Below are 12648 nucleotides of genomic sequence, written 5' to 3'. Positions count from 1 at the left end.
GAAGAGTGGTACATAGGCTTAATGAATAATCTGTTTTACGATGTTAATGATGCAGACAGATGTTCTATTATGAATAGTTCTGACAGAGCGGAAGATCTCAAGCAAGCCAGAATGTTCAATATAAACCTTAACAAACTGTATACATGTTGCTCAGGAAATTGAAAAACTTACACAGTTCTGTTTAAAAGGTACCCATCCTATTCTAACCAAATATTTTCCTACATGCCAAACTGCAATATTAGATCATTCTTTAAGACTAATACATATATCCAGAACTAGAAACCAAGGCGTACCACAAAACGTGCTTTTATGCTTAGTGTTTTTGTGTGTTTTTCAACTCAAAGAAATAAGAATCAACCATTTTCTCCATATAATAATTTAATATTTGCCAGCCAAACAAAGTATATGTATCTTTATTCAATTAAATTAAAACAGACCTGCCAGGTATATTATATAACATTCACTATATACACATGATTTAGGCAATGCAAGGTAATTCTAGATATGCTGATTCCTCGGCCATTAGTAAAACATGAATGGTGTCAGTGATGCCCAGCAGGTGCGCCTTCTCACATTAGGCGCCTGCTCTTCCACAGTAAGGTTAGGGGGACAGCTACGAGCCATGATGTGGGTTACCAGTAAACCTTCGAGAGAGAAGTTGGGGGGATGACAATCTAGCATAGATTAACAGTCTTCTAAATGTAAATAGTATACTTGACAGTTACATTTTTAAAAAGTTCTTCTGTCATGTTAATGACATAAAATTTCTCTTATTTGAAGGCAACACCACCACATTTAGCTTGTGTGGGGAGGGGACAGGTGGGGGAAATGGTCTTAAAATTGGTAAAATTATTTAAAATAAAAACAACAAAAAAAGTACCTCTTTGGTGAAGCCTCGGTACCCATTCAATTCACTGTAATAATCTGTAAACAGGACTGTAGTACAGTGCTGGGCCTTGAATTCAACAAGGTCAGGTACCACAGCCTTTCCTCACAGTCCTTTGAGTGATTTTTAAGAAAATATTCTAAAGTAGAAGAGTAAAGCAAAGGAAAACAAAGGAGGATATTAAAATCCCTGTTTAAGATTTTTTTAAAAGTGCATAATATTTGGAATTACAAAAACTGTCATCATGTGGACCTGCTGGACGCTAGACTGTTTTCCATCCCTTTAATGATAAAGATCACTTCGTAAAAAGAAGAGTCCTGCCTATTGGCTGGAGAAAGTTGTTTGACTTGATTTTCAGGTGCAATCAGTTGTCCATTTCTTCTAAATCAGTCTTTCCATATTCTAAACTGGAATACCATTTCATTTTATAATTATGTCTAGGTTAAAACTCATTGTCTTATACTGCATCTTGAAGTAGAGTTGTTAGTGTTTGGAGTTCTTACTTTTTACCTCCTCAGCGCTGGCACATTCAGTGCATCCATTGCCAGCAATGGATTTGGGGCTCGGAAACTGTGCATCCTGGTACAGAGGAACTCAGGAAGAATGGGCATTCTCCAGCAGTGGAGGTCCGTCTCTGTGCATGGATGGGTGTGTGTGCTCCCTTTTGTAAGTTTTCGGAGGGAGTTTAGGGATATGTTGAGAAGTGCTTTGTCGTGGAGGAACAGGAGGCCCAGCAATGGAATGGAGGTCCACTTCTTGTGTCAATGGTGGTGACGGCAGGTGCCTTCTCGTGCCATGAGGAGAAGGTGTTTGAGGAGGCAGTGGAGTAAAGGGGGAAGGGCTGTTTGGGAAGAAGGCATTGCCATGGTCACTTTTTTTGCCCAAAGGGGGAGGTTGGAGATGTAGTGGTGAGCTTGAGAAAACATCAGGTGTCCTCACAGGTTCTCGTGGTGGTAATAAGGGAGGGCTTTCAGGAGGGTCTGATACAGAGGTCCGATCTGATATCGAGTATCGTGGTGAATAGGCTTTTGATGTGGGTTGCCTAGGAGGAATGGCTGGGGGGCTGTCCAAGTGCTTAGACATAATCTAACAAATGAAAAAAAAAGGTTAAAACATATTTATTAATAAATTTATGTAATACCATGAGTATCTTAAGAATTAAGCTTGCTTTCAAACAAGCTACTGGCAGAATGCTAGGTGTGGAGCCAGGAGTTCTGCCATGTGTTTTCAATGGGAGGTTCTGCCAATGCATAAGGAAATAATTTCACCAGTGTTCAGTTTTTGCCTTAATTTTTTTTCTCAAAACTTAGTTGTTTGCTCTTGCTTGCTATCATTCATTCTATTTTAAGATCACTTCTGATTTAGCATAAGTAACCTATTAATTTCACAATTTTAAATTTACTATTAATATTCCATAAAGTTCTATAGATTGTCTTATCTTATCCACGTACTCTGCTCTCTGGACAGCTTTAAACAATGAACTAAGCCAAAAAAGAAAAAAAGGAAAAGAAATTTAAACAGCTAGAAAAAAATAGCTATTATGAACCTTTAGGGTCTCTTCCAACTCAGCATTTTTGTGACAATCCCATTTAAAAGCCTGTCAGAATCACTATTCTGGGCTCAGCATATGCTGAGACAACCATTTCCCTGGTAGAGTGCCTTCACACGAAGCTTCAGATCTGTCTCTCCTGTCCTCTGTCTCTGTATGTATTTTTAAAGAACTGCTTGAAACCAAATTACTCTTACTTTACAGATTAAAACGTCATATTTCTTTAACCTTATCAATAGCTTTTGGTTTATAATGGGTTTATAAAAACATACCCAAAACTAACTTCAGAAGAAAAGAAATAAACATGACTACATGAATCCTTATTAAACTAAGCCCAAATATTCTGAGATGTTCATCTATCCCAGTTTAAAATAAACTATATCTAAACAACTGATGATACTATAACTGTATTGATTCCAATTTCCAGATAACAAGATTTTCTACTTTACCTTAGATGGAGAAGATTCCGCTGGGGCAGATTCTGGTCGTCTTCGTGGAGGAACAGGAGGGGGGACAGGCACTTCATCAGTGCCCTTGGTTAAACTTATAGATGATACTGAAGCAGATCCTGTAGGATGTTACATTTTAAAAACAGTTCATGGGAATTTTATTTCATTTATTAATCTTGAAAAGATTTAGCTGGAAATTGATTATATCTATTAAAAGAAATATGTAGAAGTACCCAGTAGTATTTCATTTATTAAAGCAAACTGCTATAAATGCATGCAGAAATTTCTTAGCAGAATTTTTAGAAAAAAGCTGCCTAAGACACTGTTATTTTGATTCTTGAACAAAATAACATTCCCAGTGTCAATCTGTTATTGGGATTTTTAATTGAGTCTGATTCTCAGATTTTTGGGAGAGATAACAAACTATTAAAAAAATCTTTGGAATGGTAATTTTTGTTAAGTTTTGTGATGGGTTCATTTTTGCCTCTGACTTTATTAGTATAGAAATTCCCAGGTCTTTCTGGATAGTTCCTGGGAATAGAGTTTCTGATCCTAACCTCTGTCCCCAGTGCCTCTCTCCAGCAGTTCTCTCAGTGGATGCAAGGGAAAGAATCTACTGTCCAGGGAAGGATTTCTCCGCATTTTGCTTAGGTATAGGTTATCCTTAGCGTATCAGCAAAATCAGCCTCTAATCTAAAAACTGGAGCTGCGATGAAACTATTTAAGATGACTGAGGCAGACACACAAAGTAAAGCTTCTACTGAGAACCTGTCTAACAGACATTTATGGTGACAAGGGCATAATGTAGGTATGTAAATCATTACACTCTGAAAGACAACACATGTGTAAGTTAGCTAGTTTATAAATACTATAAAAATGGACATGAAAAAATACTTAAGCCATCCAATCACTAAAATTATACTTGGTAGGATTTTTTTTCCCCTTTAGGCATTAAGCTTTTGTCAGTTAAATGTTACAAAATAATTTAAAAAGCACTTTGTGTTCTGAATTATTCAAATGATCAACTACCTTTTTCTTAAGAGACTATGTATACTAACTTTAGTGTACAATATTTTCCATTGTATAAATTTTGAAATCTTTTTTATGAAAGGACAGCAAAAATATTAATCTGTAAGCTTAATATAATTAAAATAATGGAATTGAATGGTTAGTTTACTTCAAAAGCAAAGAGCTACAATGCAACTTAATGATAACTACTTGGGCCTTATCATGTAAATAGCTGCAGTTATTTGCCTCCAGCCTAAGCTGTCTACCAAACTATGTATAGTTGTGATTCAGACACTGCTTTAGCTGCCAGCATTCCCATATGCGCATGCATGCTCTTGCTGCTGTTTTCAAAGTTGAGCAGTAAAATATATTCAGAACTCCATAGTGGGAAAAGAGAAATGGTTACATGGGGGAAGCCACTCATTTAATATGTTCTTTTAAAAGAGGGAAAAAAAAGTTTTTAAAAAAGCATGAAAAGTATATAAATTTAAGCAAATCACTTATGATTAAAAGATAGCACAAGTGAGGGCCTCACTTCTAAGATGTTGCAAGCAAGGTACCAATGCTGCCAGACCCAAGACGAGTTTTAGCAGGAAAGGTTACACTTGGTTTGATTTTTTAAAGCCAAAGCAAGAATTATGAGTCTTAAACCAAATATACTAACTTGGGCCATGGGGCAGTGTTACTTGGATAAAGACGGTATCGCTGCCTGTGAAAGGAAACAAGAAAAAGTAGATTTTTCTTTCATTGATATATTCAACCCATATGTAAAAATTTATGATGAAAGTGTTATTCTTGTCATTCTAATTCTAAAGAATGGTGTAACAATTTTTAATAAAAACTCATTATTACTTACTTTTGAGAAGAAAAAACTGAGTTAATATTTGGAACTTTGAAGATGTTTTAGATTTACTGTTTGATGTAATAATTAAATGACAAATATTCACAAGAAAACTATATTATTGTAAGACTAAGTTGCACAGATTAAATCAAGCAAAGAATTCAGGGGGCCATTCAGAAATGTCATTTACTAAAAATTATTTTGAAAATTCAAACTTGTGAAAGAAGTAATAAATAAGAAATTATTTTATACAAATTAAAAAGAAAAGGGAATTTCTTAGTACTTTATACTTTCGAAAAGTGTTCCTGGGACAGGTATTCTCATCACAAAATAACTACAGCTCTGGATATTCAAACAAGCTGAAAGTGATACAGCTTTTTTCCTTTTGTGGCAATAAACACTCTAAAAAAATCAGTAAAAGTTTGGGGCTGAAAGACATTTTTTGAAGGAAACTGATAAATTTAAAGTGTCTAATTTCAACAATATTAAAAAATGATGGTATAATTAGTACAATACAGAAATAAAATCACATCCGTTGACTATTACAGGTTGCAGTCTTTTTGAAAGAATTATACAGATGCATACACACTTATAGACATGGATGTAAAGTTGGCTTTGAACATGTTCACATATAGCATGGTCTTAGATTCAAACACTTGGTAAATTTGGGGCACATCTTTGGCCTTATTTCTTTTAACTCATTGGTTGGTCTCGCCATCTGGAAAATATTCTTAAGAATTCTCTTAGAATTTTATGCTGTCTAATCAAGAGATAGGTTAGAAATTCTTGTCAACTGGATGCTGAACAAATATACTGACCATGACTGAAGGGTGAGACTCAGTTAATTTAAAGAGCAGTATCAGTTTATTAAGTACAAATCCCAGGGGCAGATCCATGGCTCTCAAGCTCAGCGGCACATGAGAAATCCTTACAGAACTTGAAAAAATACCGGTGCCCAGAGAACAGCGCCAGCATAGTGTGGGCTGGGCACAGGTGTTTTCTAGAGCTCCCCAGGGGATTACCCTGAAGAGGTAGGGTTGAAATCATCCTTGAAACAGAAACAAGCACTGTCCTAGTGGAAAAAATTATATATTTAAATTAGGGACAGCATCTTAAACACTAACGTCTGGTTAATGGATTTCTAACTCTTCATGTGCAATCTTCCATGAAGCAAATTCCAGTTTGAAATGTTTGTAAAACATCTTCTTGTCAGAGCTTCTCTGCTGAGGGACGGAGATAAGGCTCATCTGCAGCACACAGAGCAGGTGGGCCCTTTGGTTCCCTTCTATGACCAGGAAGGGAAGCACAAAGCCTTGCACCATTCTTGCCTTTGCTACTGCAGCAGAAACAAAGCAATGATCCTGGTGGTCTTTCCTCCTTCTCCAGCCGCTATGAGCATCACCTTACAGGCAGACAAGGGTGTGTACGTGGCAGCACTAAGGAGGTGGCCGGTTCCTTCCTGCCCTGTGTTTACCAGAAAGCTTTCCATGACCATTTTTGTTCAGTCAGGTCATCGTTTGACAAACTTCCACAGCATTTTAACTATGATTCTCTTTCACCTCTCAATACTGCAAGCTGTCTTTGTGTAAGTGCTTAGTAAGGAGTAAGAGATGCCAAAGACACGCTGGCATAAAAGAGTGCGATTAAAACTGATGAAAGGATTCTAGTGAAACACTGCCTTTTGGAAAATATAAGGAATGGCACTTTTTGCTGCCTTCTATTGAGTGGAATGTGTTCAGATGACGTAAGAGTGCAATCAAGGCAGTTTTTCTACCAAGCCCCAAGAGAAACAAAAAAAGTAGTATTCACTCTGGGGGCGACAGAGTGGTTAGCAAGATGGAGGCTCTGGAGCTCCCCCGGTACTCGGAGTGGACTCAAGAGCACTTGAGGATCTTTGACACACATAAGCTTCTGATAAGTTTTAAGTAAGGCATCAACATGGGTATTTTTATATTACGTTGGCTTATTTGATTTTAAAATCAGTTATTTACAACTTTTACCATTAGCAAACTGAGTGGGAATAGGGATTTTCTTTATCATAAGGAAAAAAGACAGTGAGAAAATCCTAAAGTCTAAGATTATAAAGCCTAAATCCTAGAATGCTGTTTCTCCCGTTGGCTAGCTATGTAATACAGCTCGACTAACACATGTAACAAAGATTGACTACAACATTCCATTCCAGAGTGACTCCTTCCCTGTTTGATCATTTAAATTTAGCACTCATACAGAAACTTGGTTCCTATTTTTCTACCTCTACTGTCTTTAGTTACTTAAACTAAGAGAAGCAGAATTTGCAATTGATGGCTTTCCTGGGGCATCAATAATTAATTTCTTTGGGAATCCTTATATGTATGCATGTATGTATGTGTATGTGTGTGTGTGTGTGTGTGTGTTGTTATATACATATAGTTGTCTTTTCTAAGAAAAAAAATCCTGCAATTAAATTGCTCAGAATAAATAATGATTTTAGGTCAAGTATGCAGAAAAAGTGTTGGTTTCATTTTATAAATTTAGGGAGTTGGCAAGTTGGGGAATTTTTCTTACCTGATGTCTGTTTGAACTTAATCAGAAATATGACAGTTTACAATGTGTACAAGAGTATCTCAGAAACTTTGTGGAAAAATGGAGTTTAAAGATGGTTTTTTTGAAAAGTTCTGAAATCATACATAGTATTTCCATGAACTTTTTGAAGACCCATTGTGCAGCACTGATTCTGATCCAGAGTTGCACATAAAGCCAAAATACAGTATCCTCGAGGCAAACACCCTTTAGATGGTACAAAGACAGGACAGACTGTTGAATAACTTCAAATATATGTACACTACAGGGAGAAACAAGATTCTGGACTAAATCTCAAAACAATATACCTCCAAAGAATTATGTTAAGATTTTTGCTTCTATTCTCTGAGTTGGAAGAAACCTTAAAAATACAGTCTGATTCCCAGAAGGCACAAAAAAATATATTTCATCTAAAATCAGAAAGCTCACTAGCAGACTGTGGTAAGAAACCAGATTCCTAACTCATAGGTCAGTGCTTCTCAATCTCTTCCTCCTAATAATACCATGTAGCCTCCGGGACTGGATTCTGTTAGGTCAGCTACCAGGGTGAAGCTTTGTCAGCACATTGACCTGAAGCAGCCAATGGGGAGAGCATGTGGAAATGGTCACAAGAGAGCCGAGGCAATGGGACTTAAGTTTTGATTTAATCATGGATACTTTTAAAATGGTTATATGTTCTAAAATAATCTTTAAAGCTCCGGATGAAATACTCAATTAGAAAATGCATGGCAATCTGGATTTAAGGGGCAGCCTTTCCAAGGGGCTAGTGCTTGAGCTGTTTGTTGGGTAGCCACTGGCCATATGAGACTACTGGACACTGACTGTGGCTTGTCTGATTTAACGTGTGCTATAAGTATAAAATACACACTGAATTTAAAAGATTTAGAATTTTTTAAAAATGTAAAATATCTCAGTCATACATTTTTATATTGATTTCACACTGAAATGACAATTTTAATATACCAAGTTCAATAAAAGGAACTGGATTGGAAGTGGAGCAGCTGGAGCTTGAACTAGCACTCCAATATGGAATGGCAGCATTGTAAGAGGCAGCATAACTCAATGTGCCAGCCCCAAAATTTATTATTAAAACTATTTTCACATAATTAGTTTTGCTTTTTCTAAAGTGACTACTAGACATTTAAAATTATCATGTTATATACCATCAGGGCACCTTGGGGTAGACTGAGAAAGGGTCAGGCAGGAGTTTGAACCTGATACACTGCAAAGTTAGAAGGTACTGCTGAATTTGGTGGGGAGGCGATGCTTAGACTTGAGTATTCAAATACAATAATTTTGGAGGCAATTAACACATGAGACAAATATTCTGTATGTTTTTTAAGGGTTATCTGTTTCTCCCAGATATGAGGGATGCATTTGGAATACAGTAGTTTAAATCACTAATTTTACCATTAGGCTTCTTAGTAAACTATAATAAATTTAAAGAGGGCTATTCTGGTACATTTTCTAAAAAGAATTCTAAGTTGCTGGAGTTTTGAATTTGTTTTGTATTTTTATAACGATATTTTTAAATGGTAATTGACTAGTCTGAATTCATACACACACAAAATCCAGATTCTTTTTCATCTCTGGTACATTAATATTAATAAATACTTTAAAACATTTAACATTTTAGCACCTACTTGAGTGAAAAGGGCTTGAATGATCAGAATCAAACACACTGCACACATCCGTGGTACTGGAAGCACCAGAAGCAGGAGGAGGTGTCAATGGTGTTCTGGGAGAATTTGGAGCAGATGCTGTACTTTCTGTTTCACTCTCCGGGATCCGACTATAACTAATTTTCCTTGGTTCCTGCTGCAGAGGTGTAGGATGCCTCATGGTTCCTGGTCTTGGGTTTGATGGACGAACACCAGGAGACTTAAGGGGATAGCTATATTTTTTTGGCTGTAGAGATACCAAAAGAAATACAATACTTAACACACCACAGTAGAAAGGAATTTTTTTTCTACATGTACCTGATCAAAGTTAACGAATATCTGGGAAAACCACAAATCACTAATAAGTTACATAATGACTCAGATCAAAGTGTCCAAGTTTAAGCATTAACATTCCATTTTGCTAAAGCCTTGGCTACCTACATTGTTTGGTAACACATTCCTTTAAATAACTGAGTCTGAATCCTACAAATACCAAAATATTTATAATCTTAATATTTTAAGTAGAAAAGTTTCTAAAATATAGCATATATTTCTTTAGTTTTTTCAAACAGACTATTTTGAGCAAATAGAATTTCCTGAGCAACACTTTTTGAGCACTGTACCCCGGGTGACAGTCACCATCATGAACACAGCCCCTTCCTGTGCTGTGATGCAGTGATGCCACTAGTGTCATTTGAGCTCTATACAAACGCATTCAGTTGCCCAGGCTTGCATCTGGGTGTGTGTGTTACTTCTACAGAATTTTCCTTACAGAGCAGTCATTTCTCAGTGATATCAGCATGCCGCATGAAGCAAACCAGGTATCTTTTAACCCATGTAGATCTGCTTCCTGATTGTTGACTGTCCCGGAAATAATAGATTCAGATCGGAGAGTTGATGATACTGGATATACATGGGTATTTCAAAAAGTTCACAGGAAAATGGAAAAGACAGGTTTATTTAGGTACAAAAAATTTTTGAAGTCCACGTATACATGGGGTCATCAAAAAGTTCATGAAAAAACTATGCATAGATTTCAAAATTTTTTGCCCCAAAATATACTTATCTTTTAATTCGATTTTCCATGAACTGTTTGAAGCACTCTCATATATTTGGACACTGACAAGTACTAAAAAACAATGGAAACTTTATTTTCCCAAAGAAAGTATCTCTAGCCAAACCTGGTAATTTTATTGCTAATGATTCAAGGTTAAAATTTAGAATAAATCATTACTTTCAAAAAGTAGCATTTTTAATGTAAATTTACTATAAGTGAATTAGTATAAATTTATTAAATGTCCTGCCCTTGAAATAACTCCTAAAAGTCACTTTGAGTAAAACCAAAAAGAAAAACTTAACATTTCTATTTTCATCATCTATCATATCAAGATTTTCTCCATTAATAAAAATGTTCATTTTATTTGGGACCAAATGGGATATTTCTGGGTATATTTATCTAAAGTACTTTTTGAAATTACTAAACTGTTCCATGTGACTTCCTCACCAAAAACCTTTATACAAAACTTATCTATAAAACATATATGGGTAGGGATGACACCACTAGATGTGGAAGACAACTATAAAAAGTATATAAAATAAATACGAATGCTTACAAATCTTGGGAGAGGCTTAGGGTTTCGTGGTTCTATTTCTAGGGATTTGTGGAAGAGATAGTCTGTGAATTCTTTTTCCATGCTGTTTCCCATTGGATTCAGGTTTTCAAAGAACCTCTAAAATAAATGCAAAGAATTATTAATATTAAATGTTTTACGTTTAGTGAGAGACTCATGAAAATAATTTAAGGAAACTTTTAACATTAAGAAAATTTGAATTATTTAAGCTTTATTTTCATTTTTTCTCTTCTATAAAATAAACCTTCTATTGAATAGACAGCTTATCATCAGAAATATGTGTACACAAATAATTCAACTTACTTTGATATCTGATTCTACTCGTAAACAATAAGGCTGATTTTGGTACTGTTGGATCTCGCCTGTTATTTCTGCTACTTTCCTCCTTTTGCTGAAGTTGATAAGCTCTTTTCCATGTCTTTTCAGAACCTCAGGGTTGCCCTCTTCTGTTTTTAAAATATTAGTGAGATAAATTCCTAGAAGATATAATAAAATTATTTCAAGGATAAAGAAAGAAAAGCCAGTTTTTTCCTTCTCATTAATTGGGGGGATGTTACGCTGTACCATCTCAGTCACCAAAACCAAAGAATCAAGACTTACATTTCCATATGTGAAAAGCAGTAAGCTAAGTAAATGTCAAGAAAATTTTTAATAGGTATCAAATTCTTCTGTGAAACACTTAAATTTTATAAATGGCCAAGAAAAAGGGAGACCAAGTTTAATAAAATTGATAGGTTTTTCATAAAATAATCAATTTCCATACCCCCCCCCCCAAACCATTGTTATTTGACATAAGTAACAGTTTTGTTAAATGAACCAAAAAGTAATCCCATTTCATTAATGACATTTTTTGGCAAAGGGGGAAAAATGCTAATTCAGAGTATCACATTTTCTTCTCAGCTCTTGAGGCGCTGCAAGAGGTTGCTATGATTTGCAGTTCAGAAGAAATACTGTTTGTGTAGGCTTACTCATAGAAATATGGAAGCATGTGCAAGCCTATGACACACAGGATTGCATCTAGTTTTTGAAATATTCTGGTCTTCAGCACTTCTAGACTTAGTGGTAAGCTGGTAGTTGTGATGGCTGATACTATTGTTGCATCCTACCCTATCTTCTTATCTTTTGCCTTTCCCCCGAATATTGACTATGATGATGTGCAGAGAAAAGAGGTGTGTGAATACTGAGTTCACTCACTCAATACCCAGGCACTGAATCTCTGCTGTGTGCCAAATACTGTATTTGGTATTGCAGCTACAAAGAGCAAAAAGACCATCCTGACCGCAAGGTGCCCAGAGCTTTGAGTGTGGGCCACTGCAGTACAAGTTGGTAAGTGCTATTTTAGGAGGTGTTGTATTAGTAGTAATGCATAAGATGCTATGAGAGCCCAAAGGAGGTGTTCCTCTTTGCTGGGCTGACGTGATTAGAAAACACAACACAGGCGAGGTCATGCTGAGAATCTAAGTCTCAAAAAATGAATAGAAATTTGATAGATAGAAGAGATTCCAAGCAGAGCAGAGATGTGAACGAAGGTACAGACCTGTGATGAAGCTTGGAAGGCATACTCAGAGATGGCATGTTGTCTGACATGGCTACAGCCCAGAGGCTTGGTGTACAGGGAGGAAGAGGGAGGGATGTCAGACGAGTGGACAAAGGCAAGGACTAAATGAGTGGCTCTACATGCTATTATGACAGAAGCATACTTTTAAATACTAGAGTTTTTGGCAATAGCCTTGAATAGATTAAATGACTCAAATCAGTACTGAATAAGTCATAACAACCAAATATGATTGACATCAATGCCTATTTGATTTTTAAAAGTATAGAGTTATTACTGTGCATTAGTTACTTAGCTATTTCTTAGCACCTAGGCCACTCTTGAGGATACATTCTTAAGAAAAAGTTACATGTGTTTTAGTAGGCATTGGTTTTCATTTCCCATATCTGCCAATCATTTGGCTGCTTTACTCTCCACCACTTATATCCTCCTTTACATAAGCTGCATGATCTACTAAATTTCAGTGTTCATTGTGACAAGTCCACAGGAGTATGCATATTCAGTGACAG

The 12648-nt window shown here is 36.0% G+C and overlaps 1 protein-coding gene across 4 annotated transcripts in view; it reads right to left on the bottom strand.

The window, feature by feature from the left end:
• Positions 1-360: 360 nt before the first annotated feature.
• SOS1 (SOS Ras/Rac guanine nucleotide exchange factor 1) overlaps positions 361-12648 on the bottom strand; it is a 134326-nt gene continuing 122038 nt past the window's right edge. For 2 of the 4 annotated variants that reach the window (XM_051842966.3, XM_089326511.1), the window contains 6 exons: positions 10888-11060; positions 10567-10683; positions 8936-9200; positions 4557-4601; positions 2885-3003; positions 361-1972 (listed from right to left, as the gene is read on the bottom strand). In XM_051842966.3, coding sequence (XP_051698926.1) covers positions 1481-1972; positions 2885-3003; positions 4557-4601; positions 8936-9200; positions 10567-10683; positions 10888-11060 — 1211 coding nt within the window. In that variant the 3' untranslated portion in view covers positions 361-1480. The remainder of the gene's footprint in view (positions 1973-2884; positions 3004-4556; positions 4602-8935; positions 9201-10566; positions 10684-10887; positions 11061-12648) is intronic. The other 2 variants (XM_051842967.3, XM_089326512.1) reach the window with 1 other exon arrangement.

Source organism: Oryctolagus cuniculus, chromosome 2 (genome assembly GCF_051225735.1).
Source record: "Oryctolagus cuniculus isolate XC-2025 breed Fujian yellow rabbit chromosome 2, ASM5122573v1, whole genome shotgun sequence".
In the NCBI taxonomy this organism is placed as follows: domain Eukaryota; kingdom Metazoa; phylum Chordata; class Mammalia; order Lagomorpha; family Leporidae; genus Oryctolagus; species Oryctolagus cuniculus.
This window is presented reverse-complemented; position numbering and strand designations above follow the sequence as displayed.